Source organism: Vicugna pacos, chromosome 20 (genome assembly GCF_048564905.1).
Source record: "Vicugna pacos chromosome 20, VicPac4, whole genome shotgun sequence".
Taxonomy (NCBI): domain Eukaryota; kingdom Metazoa; phylum Chordata; class Mammalia; order Artiodactyla; family Camelidae; genus Vicugna; species Vicugna pacos.
In genome coordinates this window covers 2,275,050-2,295,070 of record NC_133006.1, presented here as the reverse complement: position 1 = coordinate 2,295,070, position 20,021 = coordinate 2,275,050, and the positions used below count along the sequence as shown (strand labels likewise).

Sequence of the window (20,021 nt, the reverse complement as noted above, 5' to 3'; positions counted from 1 at the left end):
TTACTCTGGATTCTGAGTCGGTTTCCTAGTGCCGGTTTGAAGTGCCTGCCGTTTTCACTGTAAAACCGAGTTGGAGCTTGTACCTCCCCATATATATGTACGGAGTGGAGTTGGCAACTGAAAAGAAACTTTGTGTTCCCTTCAAGCTAGGTGAAGGACGGCTTTCACACACACTTATCTCTCAGAACTGAGCATGTGGAGAGACGTTCGTTCATCCAGCACAAAGGGAACAGGTTGCAGGAGAAACCCTTACTCTGGTTTCTCAGTCTTTTTCTTAGTGCCGGTTTGAAGTGCCTGCCGTTTTCACTGTAAAATCGAGTTGGAGCTTGTACCTCCCCATATATATGTATGGAGTGGAGTTGGCAACTGAAAAGAAACTTTGTGTTCCCTTCAAGCTAGGTGAAGGACGGCTTTCACACAGACTTATCTCTCAGAACTGAGCATGTGGAGAGACGTTCGTTCATCCAGCACAAAGGGAAAGGGTTGCAGGAGAAACCCTTACTCTGGTTTCTCAGTCTGTTTCCTAGTGCCGGTTTGAAGTGCCTGCCGTTTTCACTGTAAAACCGAGTTGGAGCTTGTTCCTCCCCATATATATGTATGGAGTGGAGTTGGCAACTGAAAAGAAACTTTGTGTTCCCTTCAAGCTAGGTGAAGGACGGCTTTCACCCACACTTATCTCTCAGAACTGAGCATGTGGAGAGACGTTCGTTCATCCAGCACAAAGGGAACGGGTTGCAGGAGAAACCCTTACTGTGGTTTCTCAGTCTGTTTCCTAGTGCCGGTTTGAATTTCATGCGATTTGCACTGTAAAACCGAGTTGGAGGTTGTTCCTCCCCATATTTATGTATGGACCATATGCCGACACAAAAGAAGAGATTGTAGTAAATATAAAGTGGCTGAAATCAATGTCCGGAAAACCTAGCTAAGTTTCCTAAATGTCCGAACTTATCTAACCACAGGACTGCTGCATCAAGAATGGGGCAAATAGCACCTTGTGAATTTTTTTTAATAAATAAATAATGATCCACTTCCTACCACCGGCAATTATGATAAGACTGAGTATAAGTTCTTACAACAAATAGTGTAGAAATCATAATTTCTACTTGATTCAAACCACTTCTTCTATAAAATTTGCATCTTTTTTCTTCAGACGGATATGTGCCATTTGACCTAGTGATAAAAGTTTCAACTTGCTTTTATTAAAAGTATTCACCATAGTGAGAGTTTATTATATCAACTATTCCTTTATGGGAAACCCTTGTGCCTTGTCACTCTGTTTCATAATATTTCCTGTGGAAAATTCAATCCTTCATTCAGGAAAAGTCTGAGCAATATTTCTCATGGAAATCCGTCCTAAACTGCAACCCAAGAAAATGAAATTGACACTGAGCAGCCCGTGAAGCCGGCAGACACATGCAGTGCACTGTTGTGTTCCCGCCTCGTATTTCTGTAACCAGCAGGGAAATTTGTATCTCAAGAAATAGACATAAACAATTTTCAGGACCTGAGCACACAGTTTCCCTTTCAGGGTTTAGTGGGCTTCCATTTAATTCTATGAGAAATGTTTAAAACAACAGGACAACAGCTGAGATAGGGTTTAAAATAACTTTTATTTCAGTGAAAATAAAGCCAACTGACTGTTATCATTTTTACTTTATTTGATCTCACTCTCTTACTTTACCTTCCCAACCTCCTCCACAAAATGATGGTGAACATCCCCTCCTGGGTCAGAAATCTAAGTAGAAATTACCAATCACATTGAGGTGTGCTTTGTTGTTTTATTTTTCAAAACAACCATGTTTCATTCATATGATTTAATAATTAAGATCAGAAACAAAGTCTACTCAATAAATGGTAGACAACACATGTCGTCATAGCTGCTCATCAGGTTTGGCCCCACGTTACACACTTTTACATGGACATGTGCCATGTGCTGTCATGGGAAACGGTGAGTGGGGACAGGGCCTCTGCTCTCACAGGGCACACAGCCTGGTGGGGCAGGCGGTGTTCAATCATTGCCCTTTTGTCTTTAATATACTTACAAATTATGGGAAATGCTATTTAAAAAGAACAAAATGAGTCACTGAAAGTGAAAAATACAAGGACAGTATTTAGGCTGAGGGAAGACAGGGAATCTCTTTGAAGATCTGACACTCCACTGAGACCCAAAGGACAACTCTGGCACTGAAGGTGAAGGGCAGGGACACACTGATAAAGGGCTGAAATCCAGAATATACCAAAATTTCTTTACACTCAACAAGAAGGATGAATAACCTGATTAAAAAATGAGCAAAATGCCTGAACACACACCTCATCAAAGAAGAAATCTGGATGCCAAAGAAGCCTTTGGAAAGATGCTCCACAGCACCTGTCATCAAGGGGATGCAGACTGAAACAGCGAGATACCACTGCACACCTGTCAGAACTGCCAAAATGCAGAACACTGACAGCACCGAATGCTGGTGAGGATGTGGAGCACCAGAAATTATAATGCATTGTTGGTGGGAATGATAAATGGCCCAGGTACTTTGGAAGACGGTCTGGCAATTTTTTACAGAGCTAGACGTAATTCTAACATATGATCCGGCAACTGTGCTCCTTGGTGTTTACTCGATGAAATGGAAACTTATGTTCACACACAAATCTGCATACAGATGTTAATAGCAGCTTTATTCATACTCAACAGGATTCAGAAGCAACTAAGCTCTTCTTCAGTAGGTGAATGGATAGATAAACTGTGGTCCCGCCAGAAAATGGACTATTATTTGGTGCTAAAATGAAATGAGTTATCAAGGAATGAAAAGACATGGAGGAACCTTAAATGCATATTACCAAGTGAAAGAAGCCAATCTGGGAAGTTTCAGCAACTGTCTGATTCCAACTGTATGGTGTTCTGGGAAAGGGAAAAACACAGAGACTGAAAGATCAGTGGCTGCCAGAGGCTAGAGGGGAAAGAGCAATGAATGAGGTGCAGCACGGAGCATTTTAAGGTCACTAAGACACACGACTCTGTATGATGCTGTGATGGTGGATACATGTCATTGTACATCTGTCCAAACCCACAGAGTGCACAACACAATGTGTAAATCCTAGTGTCAACTATGGGCTATGGGTGATGATGACATGTCAGTGTAGGTTCACCCATTGTCACAAATGTACACTCTGGTGCAGGTGTCAATATTGAGGAGGCTGTGGGGGCAAACTGCAGTTCATACACCCAATCCAGCCCCAGCCACCGCTGTTAATAAAGCTCTATGGGTGTGTGGACTATCTGGCTGTTCTGGCATCTAAACAGTAGAGCTGAGCAGCTGCACCAGAGATCAGGAGGTTTTCAGACCCTGAAATATTTACCCCCAAGCCCTTGAAAGGAAAAGTCTGCTGAGCCCTGTTCTAAATGAATCAAGATTCACCCTGATGAGGCAGGACAGCAGGGCCCAAACCAGGCATGGTTAATGGGGCTGAAGCAATGTTTTAGTTCCAACACATTTGCTGAAGTCCTGCAAGTCCAGTGACAGACTGTAGCCAGGAAGTGTCCGCAGGAGGAGTCGGGAGCAGGCCTTCCCGCCAGGCTCCGGGATGCCGGGGGCCGCGTGCCGCACGGGGGCCACCCGCTTGAAGAAGGTGGACTTGCAGTGGAAGCCGATCAACTCGTAGAGCTCGGAGAGGATGCTGCACGGCTGAATTTTCTCCTCGGAACGCTGAAGCACAGGGAGAAAAGCAACAAGCATCTGAATGAAACACGTAAGTGAAAAAAGACCCATAAAAATGGTTTTCCCTTAAAACAGAGACCCGATGACACAGGAAGGAAGAGGAAGGCTGACTTAGTGCACTGATGGGATCGGATGCAGAAACGCAGGGAAGCAGCACTGTGCAGACACTCCAGACCCCCTCTGGGCCCCACCTCTCCGCATTCCACCTGTCCCTTTACTAGAAAAGCCCGTATTCCCTGAAATAGAGGAATCTGCTACCTAAACATGGGACACAGAGAAGGGAAAGAGGAAAAGGAAGGGAAAGTAAAGGAACAACAGTTCATCTAGACCCTAGGGTCTGGGCGGGACTTTCACCAAACACACAACTTCTCAAAGCACAGAGCGCACAGGGAGAGGCTGACAGAGTGATTGCGACTTCTGCTCCTAAAGCACCCAGCTACCTGTCAGCACACGCTGCGCCCATTACTGAATCATTACAATCATCTCAGAAACAACTACTACCCCGGCTCACAGGCAAGGAAATCTGAAACTCAGGGAGGAATTATTATCATCCTGGACAAAGTCCCACAGCCCAGTAGTCTCAGAGCCTCCGACAGACCCTGGGCTAAAATGCTCCTCATCACCACGGGCCCTGAGACTCAGGCTGAGGCCACGTCAGGTCTGCACGGGCCCAGAGCACAGTCTGTGGGACAGGGAATGCTCCCACTCGAAGTGCCAGGTCAAGGCCCTCAGGAACTTGTGTAATGAAACCAAATCCCCAAACTCATTTCCAACCCACTGCCCTGTCCGGGAGGACTGCTCGGCACAACTGCGCTGTCACCTGTGCACAGGCTGAGCAAGGGGCCCAGACAGTGATGTGACATCCCAGTGGAAGTGGCTCGGAGACCACTTCATCACAGGACAGATTCTCCCGGCTTCCAACGTTAACTCTCCATTCCATTTCCAACTGGAAAGTAAGTTTAGACTTGTTTTCCTCTCTTAGAAACAAAGAGAGTGGTAACATCAGAGGGAAACTCAAGACAGAGGAAGAGTCTCCTGGTCATTTGCAAGGATAGGCCGGGGAGGGAACAGAGACAGGGATCAGAAAGACCCGTGTTCCAGTCCAAAGTCTGCACGTCACTCGCTTTGACAGTTTCCTTTTTAATACAGGTGATAAAATCTAATTATGATTTTTGGGAAAACTAAATGAAATAACGTATTCCACTAGCATAGGTGTAAAATCCTCCATGAGTGTTCCAGAAATGGACGTGATCGTGGTTAGTTACTGTCTGCCAATTCTTGTGTTCTCAGCTCACATGACCCAACCAGAGATGTGCGAGAGATTGCCTCACCAGCCAGCAGCCTTCTCCAACTTGGAAACTTACAGTGTCCGAAGAGCAGGCAGTGTTGGATGCTTTGCGGCACTCTGGAGGTAGCACTCCAGTGATGACTTTAAAAAGCTGGGGAGAATTTAGGGGACCATACAGTTCAAATACAGAGTACTCATTCCATGTCTACAAATATTCATCTCTAGCCATGATGAGTAAGAGAGGAAATACATATTCAAACATACATCATTTTCCCACATAAGTGCATCAAAACAATTTGGAAAGAGTGTAACTTTCTTCTCTAGATCACACAGCGGGGATTACAAGGTTTGTACTGACAGCCCTACTTGTAAATCATCTGCAAACGTAACTGGGTCCACTATCAGTCATCATAATTTGAAGGGAATGTTAGAAAAGAAAAAAGCCAAGCTAATACTCTCCAATCTTTTGTTTGGTTACGATGTCACAGAGGAGATGGACAGCTCAATAAGGAACCACTCTGCCGTGATCACGGAGCCGGGGAGCGGGATGTGCGGCAAGATGTATGACGCAGCCGCAACTGTGCCCATGATTCTAGGCAGGTACCCAAAGTCACCTTGACAAGGTGTGAAACGTTTATGCCCACGTCCTCATAACCTGACATGTATTAAGGAGAAATGGAAACTTATAAACGGCCAATACCCTTGGTGGATACACCGTCCAAAGAGCAAAGTCACAGTTTGACAACTGGCCATCCCGGTACCTTGGGATTCATTCTTGAAGAACCTTAAAAACCACTCCTCTGTCCTCAAGAAGTGCTGCCTACTAGTCCTATCTTTGGCTCATGGATACCACATGTTGAAATGAACTTCAATGTCTGCACAGATTTGACTGTCTTTCTCCAGGTTCACTTGTCCATTCTGAAGAGGCCTGAGCTAAGTCCAAATTCCTTAAGATTAATTCCCTCCAGTGACAACTCAACGAGCCTGTAATTACAAGCCAACTGAACAGGACTGTCCTCAGCGAAAAATGTCACCAACCCTTCACTGCTTTCTTAAACTCCTCTCCTGGTTAATTGCAACATACTAACACCACCCTCCACCAAGTTCCCCAACTATGTCAAATAGAAAGTAAGGTCCATAAAAGAGGAGACAACTCCATAGTCACCTTTGAATTCCTAGCATAAAGTAATGTCAATAAATAGAACTATGATTATGGCTTCTTTCCTTTAAAACCTTTCTGGTTATTTAAATGAGACCATGGGAGGGAGGTGTTTGAGTCCAGTATCTTGATCCAGAAGACTCTGGAGGCCTTTTTCAGAATGGCTGTCCACTGATTCATTCAAAACACACCTTCTCTTTCCGGGAGGAGCTGTGATTTTCTGCCATGGGTTTGTGGTCACTCTCATGCCAGAACAGCTTTAAACTAAATCCTTACTTTGGATATGTTATTTTTCCCGCTTCCAAAAAATTTTACTTTCCTTACTTCCTTGCCTTGAGGAATGCTTTTATTCTTTTCTTTCTAATTCAACCTTTTATAAAGCAGGATTCTCAGGATGTGTTTGGCCTTATATAAGAACAGCCATCCAACTCCCAGTGTGAGAGGCCACAGGCTCACCTCCTGCCCTCCTGCCAGGGCAACTGAAACTCAGTTCAGGAGCCAACCGGCACCCCAGGGCTTCTAAGGCTCACGTATCTCCCAGAATCCCTGCTTTCTGGTTTGTCTTGGCTTCTGAGAATTTCCCCTCACTTTCTTGACAATTAGCTGTGCAGCTTGAAAGATGAGGAAGGAAGGTTTTATTTCTTAATCAGAATTTAAAGGAACTTATGTAATGAAGCTTTTCACGAGTTTCTAGAACCCTCCATTGCTGAGACAGAAAACACACAAGATATTTTCTAAATTTAGCTATCATGTGCATTTTTTCTTTGCTTTTGTTTTGTTAACTGCTAATAGACATTTTTTAATTAAAAAATAAAATAAGGTCCCAAATAAGATAGAAAATTGAAGGGGCAAACAAAATTAAAGAGCAAAGACAGAAAAATGATAAGTACTCTACAAAGTTAATAGAATAAATACACTATGGATCAGACCAGCAATTCTCAGTAACAGCTAATTGAAAACTGACCATGAGGTAAAACGTCTCTCCTGTCAGGAGATGACCAACAGAAAATAGAATTAAATCAACAACCTAAAATTCTAAGTCTGGCGAGGTATAGAAGTCTACCAGCTAAGTGTGTCTTCTTCTGGAAAAGAGGGAGACTCACCAGCTCTTTTCTGTGGAGCCTGAGCCCAGGGGAGGACAGTGAAGTGTGTTCTGTAAGTACCCAATTAGCAAAGTGAGTGATGAATAAAGAGATGTGAGCTTTGATGAGAGATGATACTACTATTCACTTGTCCTGTAAAGTATGTCTTCGCGTTCAGAGATCAATATCTCAGCAGGAAAATGCACAGCCCGGGACCAGACCACTTCTGTGATTGTGACACTGCACTTAGATGTCTCAAGGGCACCTCCAACTCCACCTGCAAAGAGCTAACTTCACGGTGTTCCTCCCATAGCCATCCTGCCCAGGGCCCTTGGTCGGGGGCAAGGTCTCCCTGCCTCTCCCAGCTCAGGCCAATCACTCACAGATGTGACAAGACCCCTCCTTCAGGGGCAAATTTCCTCAGTCAACGAGATCCACCACCCACACCTGTCCTACCAGGTACTCACTGGCACTCCCTCAGCACTGACTCTGTGCTGGGGACCATGCTGCACACTGTGCACACGTTATCTCACTGGATCTACACAGCAGTCCTGGGAGTTCGGTACATCACTGCTTCTATTGATTAGATAAATTGTTTCACTTCCTTGGGTGTGTCATCCAAAGTGACACGGCTACTGAGCCACAAACCTGGGACTGAAAATCACTTGAAAATTGAACACTGCTACACCTCGCAGCCACCCTACTCTGACTCATCACATCACCTCCTGCCGAGCCTTCTAAATGTTTCTAAGCATTCTACAAGACAAAAGTGATCTACGAGAGCATCGCACTAGCCTACTTAAAATCTGTCAATGACGGTCCACTGCTCTTAGGAGAAAGCCCCACCGGGCCTGAGCACAGCCCAACGGCCCGGCATCCGCTTTCCCTGCGCGGCCGCGCCGCCTCACCCACCACGCAGCTCTACACGTGCAGCGTCCAGGACAGGGATGCTGACTCCGTACAACCCGGGGCTCGTCTCACTCAAACAATGATCACCCTCTTCAGTGGTTACCTTCTTCAATACTGAATCTCAGAAAAATATTTTCTCTGGATGAATCAATATCTTTTTCCTTACAACTTCCCATCATTGATAATGAGCTCCCCCCAAAAGAGAGAAGACCTAATCCTCAGTCTCCTTATCTGTAAAGTGCAAATAACAGGGAAATATGAGAGGTTTTATTAGAAGTAATATTCATGTGAGGCTGAGGGACAATTCCCAACATACAGTAAGTACTCAATATGTGCTTACTTAATATTAATAAGAATAGATTACATTCCAGCAACCTTAAATCAATGCTTTATGGCTTTGTCTAAAAGACTACCGACAAACTGTTGGACGAACTGTTTTGAGCAGATCAGCACAAGTGTACTGGGCAAGGTAAGCGCTGACTCCAGTTACAGCTGCAACCAACCAGCACTACGGGGCGGGAGCAGTTTGCTCAAACTCTTACATGTTGCTTGAGCATTTAGTTGTAGTTATTGAATAAAGACAGGTATTATTTACTCAAAGCTCCTGAAACATAAATCTTCAAAGATTGATGCAAATTATGTTTCAAGTACAACACTCTCACTAGAAATTACTTGAAAATTATAGTCTTAGCTCCTCCGCACATCAAAACAGCATTTTCCTAATGTATCTGACTATGTACTCTGAAAGGATTGTTTAAAAGAAATTAAGATGAAGCCATCCTGAATAAGATCTCAGTATCATCTACACAAACCCCACCCAAAGGTCTCATTTCTCACTTCCACATAGGTGTTCAGATGGCTTAAGCTGGGTCTTGGTTTCTTATGACACGGGGGTGGGAAGAATTGTGGATAGATCAATGTAGCAAATATAAACCTAGGGTATTTGCTATGTAGGAATCCTAGAAATAAATAAATTGATATATATAGTCCCACCCTTATGAAGCTAAGCCGTTCCATTTACAACTGCATAAAAAATAAAATGAGAGATACATTTAACAAAAGTTTACAAGATTTGTACATTGAATATTTTGAAGTATCACCAAAAAAAATTTAAAATATCTTCATATATGGAAGGCATCCCATGATCATGCAATGGTAGAAAATATTGTTAAAAATGTTAAGACTTCCCAAAGTAATCTACATATTTAATGGAATCCCTATCAAAATTCCAGCTGACTTCTTTGCAAAAATTGAAAAACTGATCCCAAAATTCATATTGAAAGCAAGGGACCCAGGTCAGCCAAAACAATCTTGAAAAAGAAGAGCAAATTTGGAGGACTCACTCAAAGGTTACAGCAAATCTATAGCACTCAAGTCATTATGCTTCTGTCATAAGTTTGGATGCAGAAATCTATGAGACACAATAAAAAATCCTGGGGGGAAACTTACATTTACAGTCAGTTTTCCAGAAATGTGCCAACAACACTCCATTGAAAGTATAGTATATCCAACAAATGGAGCAGAGACACCTGGGTATCTGAAGGCAAAAGAATGAATCTGGAATCTGGACCCCGTATTTTATATAACAAATATTAATTCAAAATGGATCACAGACAGAAACGTAAAAACTAAATATATGAACTTTCTAAAAGAAGACATAGTATGAATCTTTGTGGTCATAGGATAGGCTATGGCTTCCTAGATACAATACCAAGAGCACAAGTGATAAAACAAAATAGATAAAATGGACTTCATCAAATTAAAATCATTTGTTACAAAGGACAACATCAAGAGTGTGAAATGAAAGGGGAAAGGGGTAGCTCAAATGATAGAGTGCGTGCTAAGGAAGAAAAACAAAATGAATAAATCTAATTACCTCCCCTATAAAGAAATTGTTTTAATGTTTAAAAAAATTAAAGTGAAATGACAATCTGCAGAATAGGAGAAAAATCTTGCAAAGCATATATCTAATAAGAGACTAGTATCCAGGATATAAAACAAATGCTGACAACTGAACAATACAAAGAAAATCGACCCAATTTTTTAATTTGCCAAGGATTTAAATAGATACACAATTGGCCAATAAGCATCTGAAAAGATGGTCAGCATCACTAGCGAAATCAAAATCAAAATGAGATCTCATTTTAAACTCACTAGGATGGTTATAATCAAAACATGGACAATAACAAGTGTCAGTCAGGAGGCAGAGAAATGGATACCCTCAATATGCAGCCGTTGGAAAGGGGCAATGGTGCAGCTTCTTTGGAAGAGCCCGATGTTTCCTCAAAAGGTTAGAGTTATGTGGCTGAGCAATTCCACTCCTACATGTAGAGTCATCCTTCAGTGTCCTCGGGGGTTTGGTTTCAGGAACCCCCCACCCTGGATACCATAATCCAAGGATGATCAAGTCCCTTTGCAATCAGCCATCTGGATCCATGAAGTGGAAACTACAGATATGGTGGGCCAACTGTACAGCCAACAGAATGGAAATGTATTCTCACAAAAACTTGCACATCAATATTCATAGCAGTATCATTCAGAGTAGCTAAAAGTCACTAAAAATATCCATCCATCAATGAATGGATAAACAAAATTACCAAGAATAGTCCCACAAACTTTTGGTAATTGAATCTTTGACAAAGGAGGTGAGAACATACAATTGAGCAAAGACAGCCTCTTCAGCAAATGGTGCAGGGAAAACTGCACAGCTGCATGTAAATCAATGAAGTTAGACTACCCCCTCACAACATACAAAAAAATGAATTCAAAATGGCTTAAAGACTTAAAACTGTAGACAAGACACTATAAACCTCTTAGAAGAAGACATAGGCAAAACATCTGACATATATCTGAACAATATTTTCCAAGAGCAGTCTACTCAAGCAATAGAAATACAAGCAAAAATATACAAGTGGGTTCTAATTAAACTTACAAGCTTTTGCACAGAAAAGAAAACAAAAATTAAAGCAAAAAGACAACCTATGGAGTGGGAGAAAATAGTTGCATTAAATGAAAGTGACAAGGGCTTAATTCCCAGAATATGTAAACAGCTTTTACACTTGATAAAATAGAAAAACAAACAATTCAATCCAAAAATGGGCAGAAGACCTAAAGAAACATTTCTCCAATGAAGACATACAAATGGCCAATAGGCACATGAAAAATGCTCAATATCATTATCAGAGAAATGCAAATCAAAACTGCAAACAAGTATCACCTTTCACCAGTCAGAATAGCCATCATTCAGAAGTTCATAGACACTAAATGCTGGAGAGGCTGTGGAGAATTGGGAACACTCCTACACTGTGGTGGGAATGCAGTTTGGTGGAGCCATTGTGGAAAACTGTATAGAGGTTCCTCAAAAGACAAAACCTTGGGGGCCCAGATGACACAGCAAACCCACTCCAGGGCATATATCCGAAAGGAAACGTAATTCAAAAAGACACTTTCACCCCAATGTTCACAGCAGCATTATTTACAATATCAAGACATGGAAACAACCTAAATGTCCACTGACAGACGACTGGATAAAGAGGTTGTAGTATATATGTCCAATAGACTACTATTCAGCAATAAAATAATAATAAAATAATGCCATTTGCAGCAATATGAATGGACCAGGAGAATGACATTCTAAGTGAAATAAGCCAGAAAGAGAAAGAAAAATACCATATGAGATCGCTCACATGTGGAATCTAAAACAAAAAAAAACAAAAAACAAAAACAAAGGAACAAAAAGATAAACTTATCTACAGAACAGAAACAGACACAGAGACATAGAAACCAAACTATGGTTACCAGAGGGGAGAGGGTGTGGAATGAATAAATTGGGAGTTCAAGATTTGCAGATGCTGAGTATGTATACAATAAACAGCAAGTATATACTGTATAGCACAGGAGAATATATTTAATAACTTATAGTAACTTATGGTTAAAAAGAATATGAAAATGAATGCAGGTATGTTCCTATTTAACTGAAGTTTTGTGCTGTACACAAGAAAATGATGCAACACTATAAACTGACTAGACTTCAATGAAAATATTTTTAAATAGACCAAAAACGAAAAAAAAGGAAAAGGATATTATCAAACAAAAAGAATAATGTACTGATTCAGGCTACAATATGAATGAACTTTGAAAATTTATGCTAAAATAAGCCCGTCACAAAAGGGCAAATAGTGCCCTTTAAGGTGAACTGTATCTAAGCATTTATTGTACTACTCCTGTAAATTTTCCGGAGTTTTGAAGTCTATCAATATCAAAATAAAATGTATTATTCATTAAAAACTTAAAACCTTCCTCACAGGAGGGCTGTAATTATTAAATGCAGAAAAGCATGTAAAACTCTTGGAACAACAATTTTCACGTCCACACACAGTCACTGCTGTCACTGCCACTCAGAGTGTGGTGTCAGCGCTGATGAGAGCTGCCTCCACTCGCTCCCCTGCAGACAGGAGTGAAGGCCTGAGCTTTGACAGGCAGGGTTTGCGTGAACCTGGGTCAGCCACAGCCACGTCCCAGACTCTGCGTTACCCAAATTTCTTATACAAACTGCAACATGTAATGTAAACACTCTAGAGGGATGTATCTTACAACACAGGGAATACAGACAATGTTTTACAGTAACTATAAATGGAGCATCTATTGTACACCTGAAACATATATTTTAAATCAGCTATGTCTTTATAAAAAATTAAAAAATAATTTAAAAATGTTATCCCTTGAATATTCAATTTTGTTTTTAATTAACTACTAAACAGCTTAGAATATATAAAAGCATTTAAGTGTGATGTTTGTTTACATATTTATTTACTTCAGCCTCCTGCTAAAAGAGAAATTAAACAATTTTTTAAACACAGCTTAACAACCATAACAACAAAAAGGCAAAATGAGAGTGAAGAGAAAATGGAGATTCAATACTTAAATGAAACCAGGGGGAGGTAAACTCATAAAAATGGATTCCATGAAGTCAGGGCAAGTGTTAAAGGCTGACTAGAAATTCAGCTGTAAGATTCTTGGCAGCTAAAGCAAAAAGAAAAAGATGATGGGGCAGGTGGTAGAGCGTGTGCTTAGTGTGCACAGGGTCCTGGGTTCAAGCCCCAGGGCCTCCACTAACAGATAAATATACCTAATTTCCTACCCCCCAAAAGAGCCCCAAAGAAAAGAAAAAGAGAAATTTCTTTCCAAAAAAATCCTGATATTAAATTTGGATTAAATACTTTAAAAATAAAAGGAAAATAGAAAAGATGAGTGACACTGTGAACAAAAACCCCAGCTGGGCTAACAAGCTAAGTCACAAATCTAAGTGTGATAAATGTCGGTTTACTGATCTAAGTTTTGCTGGGCTAACTCGTAAATCTGAAGTTCAGTGTCAGTTTACTGGGCTAACAAGCTAACTCGTAAATCCAAAGTCAACAATTGTCAGTAACGTGATCTGTTCCAAATTGATAAGCTTCAGTGTACTGATTCCTTGCTTTTTGTTGTTTGAGCCTTATTGGCTAAAAGCCCCATACTTGTAATTAACCCTATAAAACCTCATGTGCACGTCTTGGATGTGCTCAGGGCTTGGGAACAGAAGCCCCTCTGAGCCCGCTGGCATAATAAATCTCAGTACTCCCACCCTCTGAGTGCTGCTTATTTCTTGGCTGGCCTGTTGTTTCCGTAACAACACAAGCGATAATGCCCGTGAGATAAATCTGCGATGGCTGCTGGCAGGTCCCCATGTCTCATGTGGGAAAATCTGAAACATATTTCTCACCACTCAGAGTCATCCTCAGCCCACCCCACATCTCCCGCTGTTAAATGCAGGAACACACGCAGGGCCCGGCCTTTGCTCTCTCTGTGTCATCACAGTGAGACAGGATGGAAGGGGGCAGAGCAAGCCATTCAAGAAAGACCACAGCAATTAACATCAAAATGGTGAAGAATTCAACCCCCAATAGGTCTTGAGGCTCAGGATGAAGAGATTTAACTTCTAGTAGATCCTGAGCTTCATTATACACCCATTGTAATAGTAACATGGTGAATAACACGGCCCCAGGCACCATGGCAGTCACAAGGCTAGCCACAAAAGGTCAAAGGGTGGAAAATGGCCAACTCCCTGGAATCCCAGCCCCTTGCCCTAAGGCTGGTCCTTCTACTTATTAGCATATGAAACCACGAAGCCCAAGAAAAGGAGCAACACAGAGCCACATCCCAGGAACCCCTCTCTCTACCTCTTCGGAGAAGGCCCATACTATTTCTGTGGAGTGTGTGCCTACTTTTAATCTGAGCATCAAACCCCCATACTTCGTGACGTTTCTCATGCCTGTCAATGTATCTCTCTGAATAAATCTACCTTTACTCAACACTGGCTTGTTCTTGAATTCTTTACTGCATGAAGCCAAGGAACAAAATCTGGTGGGGCACATCCCAGGGGCTCAACGGAAGCCTGGGACACAGCCCTTCTCATGCCCCACATATTTTTTCTTGTATCAACAGGACTGGGATGTGAAGTGAGGTCTGAGACCCCAGCTAAGGGACAGAAGCAGCCTCCAGGTCTCCAATTGGTGGGCAGCCTCTCCCCCATCAGGGGCCATGGGGTCTGCCTGGTTCTCTGTGTTTTTTTGTTGTGCTGACTCCCCAGTCAGAGAGATTTCTCCTTAGGCCTGGCTCCACAAAACCCTTCTCTCCAAAATACAAGCACATCATGTCACAATCCTCTTGTTCAACCATGAATTGTTCAGCCAACTTTTTCCTTCCCCAGTTAAGTACCTAAATGTCCTCCCTGCCATCCCACCACTTCTTTCTTTTTGAGAACTCTGCACTCCCCACACACCATCCTGAACGCAGGTGCCTTGCTGGCTGGGACCGAGATGTTTCAGTCTGAAACATCCCGAGTCTTTCTCTTTCCACTTTCTAACTTAAAAAGGCCTTCCTGTGTCTCCCACCGCTCTGATTCTGAACGTCAAAAAATGCTCAGGTTACATTCACTCTGTGAATACCTCCCAGGTTTTGGCTAGGTTTCCTTCCCAAGATCTTCATTAAGGAGCTGCATCAAGAAGTTTAAAGGGGCTATTCTTACATTTGAGTGGAGGAGCCTGCAAGAAATTTAAATGGCTTTGAAGAGAGAGTTAACCAGGGACAGAGAGGTCGCAGGTCCTAGTCAACAGTGTCATGAGGCAAAATGTTCTTCAAAGGCTCAGAGTGGCTTCTGAACATGGAGTCGGCAGGGAGGAGGTGACAGGCAGTGAGTGGGGTGAGAGACACAGGGTACGGTCCCCCAGCAGGGGAAGAATTGGTTATTTTCTAGTTTTCCAATTTCTTACTACCTTTTTCTCTTATTGCCACATACCATTTCCTACGAATTAAGCATATCAATGTCAGTCATTTGGGCCACTTGGGAGAAGCTGCACGATGCCATTCACAGGGCTGGGACATGACAGCCACACCAGTCTAGGTTGAAAGACCAGTGGGGGTATTTCCATGGTAATCACGGGCATGCAGCAAACTCCCCAGCTTCAATGACCTCCTCTCAAAGTTGGCGCCAATAAAACTACCAAGCAAAATGCGTGATGATTCTGGCCAACGTCTGTTTATTAGTTAAGTGCCTGTGACACCTGCCACTTAATAGGGAATGAGTACGATCAACGAGGCCCTGTCTACCTGGCCACACGCGCCCTGCCTTCCTGCCTTGGTGCAGCAGCACAGCTTGTTTAGCTGAGATGAGCGCCCCCAGAGCAGCCCCGACGGGAAAGCTCCCAGCTCTGCACGGCCAGACGTGTTCCTTTCCTTCTCAGAGCTGATCACAATTTGCTGTCGTCTGTTTTTATGTTTATCCCTTTTGTAACTGCCTCTCCTCCGGAGATTTTGCTCAAGCAGCACAGGACCAGGTGTGTCTTGTGGCCTGCCGGATATTCTGGGCTGGGAAACAACCGAGCCCACATCTGGCTCTGGTGCTGAACGGAGAGAGCAGAAGGCCCAGGAGCCCATGCTGAACCGAGGCCCCTGCACACAAAATTATGGTCTGACTTTGGGCAAATTACACAGTCTTTTTTACCCTGAGATTCCTCATCTGTCCATAAAAATAACTGCCCATGGCACACAGAGTTACAAGTATTAAAGGAAATCACCAAATTCACAAAGTAGCCAAGGGGCTACCAGTGCATCCTAAACAGACACATGCTGCCTTTAAGGCTCTGACACACACCAAGCGTGGTGGTCGAACAAAGTGTACACTGCTAAGTGTCAGTGTGTTAAGTGCTTCATGTGTGCTATAATAATCTTCAGAACTTACAACAAGCCCAGGAAGTAACGAATATTATCATGCCCATTTCACAGACTCACCATCAGTTTAAGAGAGGTTACATTCAAGTCCAAGGCGCTATGGTGAGTAAATGGCGATTTCAACCTGAATATGGGCCCAGGCCTGGGCTCCATCTCTGTCCCATCCACCTGACCACTGCCTATGAATTCCACCTGTCCAATACCCAAGTTGAAGCCAGCCAGCTCTTAAATGCAATGTGTGTCACCGTTTGTCAATGATGGTTCATTACCATAAACAGTTCTCAGAAAGCACTTCAGAAAGGAAAGTTGGACTCACATACCTGCCCACAAAGAAGAATTCTGCCTTGCCTTCTTCTGTAACGTGCAGAAACCCTTCCCATTCACCACCGAATCCTTTTGTATGCTTCCTCCGTGTTCATGTTTACACATGGCTTATTAAAGTAGAAGTTACCTGCAGTAATTCCATCTCGGTTCCATTCCAAGCTTCCAGATTATCCATAATCAGGGTAATACCATAATTTTCTGTGAATGAAAACACTACAAATTGAATGAAAATATTGCAAACATGTCACTAAACAAAGAATGCTGAAAACAAGTCATCAGCGGCTGCCGCCACCCCCCAGTGAAGACAGGCCTGCAGCCATTCACAATGGTGCCCTCTGAGCAGACTCAGAATAAGAAAGGAAGATTACTGGCCCTAGATAGCTAGGTGCTTGTCTAAAGTATATATTCAGTCAGCCCAAATGTTGGCTTCCTCCCATATATTGAAAAGCATTAAATTCATGAACTTGAGATACCTGGCTTTCTTTAGATAACAAGCAATGTTTTATTGTCCTGACTACCTGGTCTTTGTTGTAAAGCTCCTATATAATCCTAGCTTCTCCCCTACTCTTGCGAGCAGTCCCTCAGAGTGTTCTTAGAGGCGGTCATCCTGGCTCGAGTCCTTCTGACAAATAAAACATAACTCTTAATATTCAGGCTGCACGTTTATTTCAATCAAGTCCCAGAATAGACACAACTCATCAATTGTGTAATGGGACACACTGGATCAGGAACCAAAAGAGTGTAGTAGTCCCTAAGAACTACGGCTCCCTCTTTCTTCCTGTCATTATACAATCCCACCAGAACTCATTACTTTGCTGTCTGCTCCTCTGCCAACCAAACTCAGAGAAGAGTCAACTCAGCAGAGCGTCCTGCTGGGGAGAACCCCCGCAGCAGCACTGCAGGCTGCCTGCCCTCCCGCACGCTCTGACGACTGCTAGTGTCCTCCGTGGAAACCAGGCCAACAGAGCTGTTCCCTACAGCTACAAAGTCCCAAATATTAAATAAAACCTTTCATTTTATACTATATGTTACATATATACCCATCTCTGAAAACAGCTTTGCCAGAAGCCCAAATCTTCAACATTAATCTGCAAAGGCAAATCAGGTCCACAAGGGAAAACAAGTCTTAAGACGATGCTAAGACCTCCAAAGTCCTCTCCACGACCATAAACCAAACTGCCTGTAGGTCTGCAGCTGCAGGAGGCTACATGTCTGCTTTTAAAGCAACCCCTTCCTGCCCTCGGGTGCTACAATGTCCTTCTACGCCCTCCCATCTCAGGGTAAGAGCACCCACTGCAGAACCTTGCAGGGCAGCACTGACAGGACTGGACAATGAGGATCAGAGCTAAACTAAGCCTTCTGATGACACGAGTTGTCACTCTGTCACTTTACAGATGAAGATATATATAGAGAGAGGTGGGGTGTTATTGTTCAAAGTCACACAGATAAAAAGTGACAAAGTCTATAACTCTGCTCCTCCCTCTGGTGTGACGCCCCAACTGGGACAACCACAGGGTTCTTTCGTGCCTGCCTGACCAGTTCTTTCCTATCACTCATGACCCACCACAGGGTCTGAAATTAGCCTGCATTTGCAGCATCTTTTCCCTCCAGTTTCTCAGGAACAAGGCTGTTCGGGCCACTTTATGACTTCCAGGTCCCCGAAATCTCCGTGCTCAGGCTGCTCTTGCCTGTGCATCCGGCCCGCTGCTCAGAGGCTCTTCCTCCCCTTCAGGAGGACGTTTCTACTCTTCACAGGGACACCCCCTTAGGGGATCCCTCCTCTCGCCCTCAGCATGGCAGGTGTCCCAGGCCACATCGCGAGATGCCCCAATAGGACTGCATCTGCCCAGGTCTGCTAGTCAGACCAGCAGCCTCAGAGCCAGGGATTATGCCCAGGTCACACTGCAAACCTACTGCCCGCCTCACAGACCCCAGCCAGCAGGTCACCTGGAAGTCACAGCAAGTGCCCCACCCAATCCAGAAGCCTCTTCATTTCCCAGCACCACTGATGACTGGTTTCCAAACTTTGGTCAGTTTCGCACAAAACAACACCTTCTACTGTGTAGCGGGTGGTTTTTGCTTCTGCACCCCATTCTTACTGAAAACGTTAAGGGAAACCAAAAAGCCCCTTCTCAACCCTTTTCTGATGATACCCTCCCACCCACAATACACATATGCTCAAGAGATTTGGATCCACGTGATTTTGTTTCCCTTACGATAAGTGGCTCAAAACACTGCGGGATTATTTTTCCTTTGAGGGTATTAGGACTCAGTTTCTCGGCTTTAATCTGTTTTTGTCTTTGTCTTCTTTGTTCCTAGCAGTTGCCACCTCTTACTCCCTTCAGCAGCCTCCCTCCCAACTTCTAGTCTAGGAAATCAGCTGTGATGAGGGGCACGGGGGCATTCACAGAAGATGCAACAAAGGCAAAGAGAGGCTATATAATTTGCCAAAGATATCACCTTCAACCCCCAACAGAGTGTGTCATGTCCCTGTGTTTAACTCTTATTCTAAGCAAGTTAACTTTTTGTAGATTATGTTTATAAAGATGAGAAATCAAAATACATACAAGGACACACATCAACTCTAAGATATTCATTAACTCCACTATTTTGTTTCTATTTATTTTATTTGTATTAAAAAATTAAGAACCCCTGCAACCAATATAGCAAAATGTTACTGGGTTTTAAATACAGAATATAGAGGGGTTAAGTGTGTCATTACTCATCCTTATATGTATGTTCACAAGATAAAATTATTTGAAAGTCTCTCTCCCCTCTCCCTACTCACTACTGGCTCTCACCTGAGATCCCAGACCACACATCTAACAACCTTTCACTTTACCCACAGCTGAACTCATCAGTTTTCCCCCAGAAATCCCTCTGCAGCTTTCCCTCCTCAGAGCACAGCAGGACCATCATTTAACTCATTAATCCACCCAGAAACCTGGGCCTTACTCCATCCTACCTTCACAGACAGCTTTAAATCTTTCTTTTTACCATCTAAACATGCCTTCAATCTGTTCGCTTTTACCCACTATCCTACCGCTCAAGTGGAAGCCACCAACACTGCCCACCTGGACTCACGAGTCTCCCAAGTGGCCCCACAGCCACTCTCCCCTACTTGAGACAAATGGGATTGTGTCACTCCCATGCTTTTTGGGCTCTTTTCAGACCCACCGTTCATAGAAGAAACTCCAATTTCTTCACCTTGTGAAGGTGTTTGCCATGAAACTGTCAGCTCATGGAGGGCAGGGCACGCCCTCTCCCCTCAACCCCACTCTCTG

General features: G+C 43.3%; 1 protein-coding gene across 2 annotated transcripts in view; it reads right to left on the bottom strand.

Moving 5' to 3' along the window:
* Positions 1-3,171: 3,171 nt before the first annotated feature.
* Positions 3,172-20,021, bottom strand: part of LOC140687538 (trafficking protein particle complex subunit 9-like) — a 180,537-nt gene continuing 163,687 nt past the window's right edge. Inside the window, exons 2-3 of one of the 2 annotated variants that reach the window (XM_072944656.1) lie at positions 16,865-16,935; positions 3,172-3,698 (exon numbers count right to left, since the gene is read on the bottom strand). In XM_072944656.1, coding sequence (XP_072800757.1) covers positions 3,450-3,698; positions 16,865-16,912 — 297 coding nt within the window. In that variant the 5' untranslated portion in view covers positions 16,913-16,935 and the 3' untranslated portion in view covers positions 3,172-3,449. The remainder of the gene's footprint in view (positions 3,699-16,864; positions 16,936-20,021) is intronic. The other variant, XM_072944655.1, reaches the window with a different exon arrangement.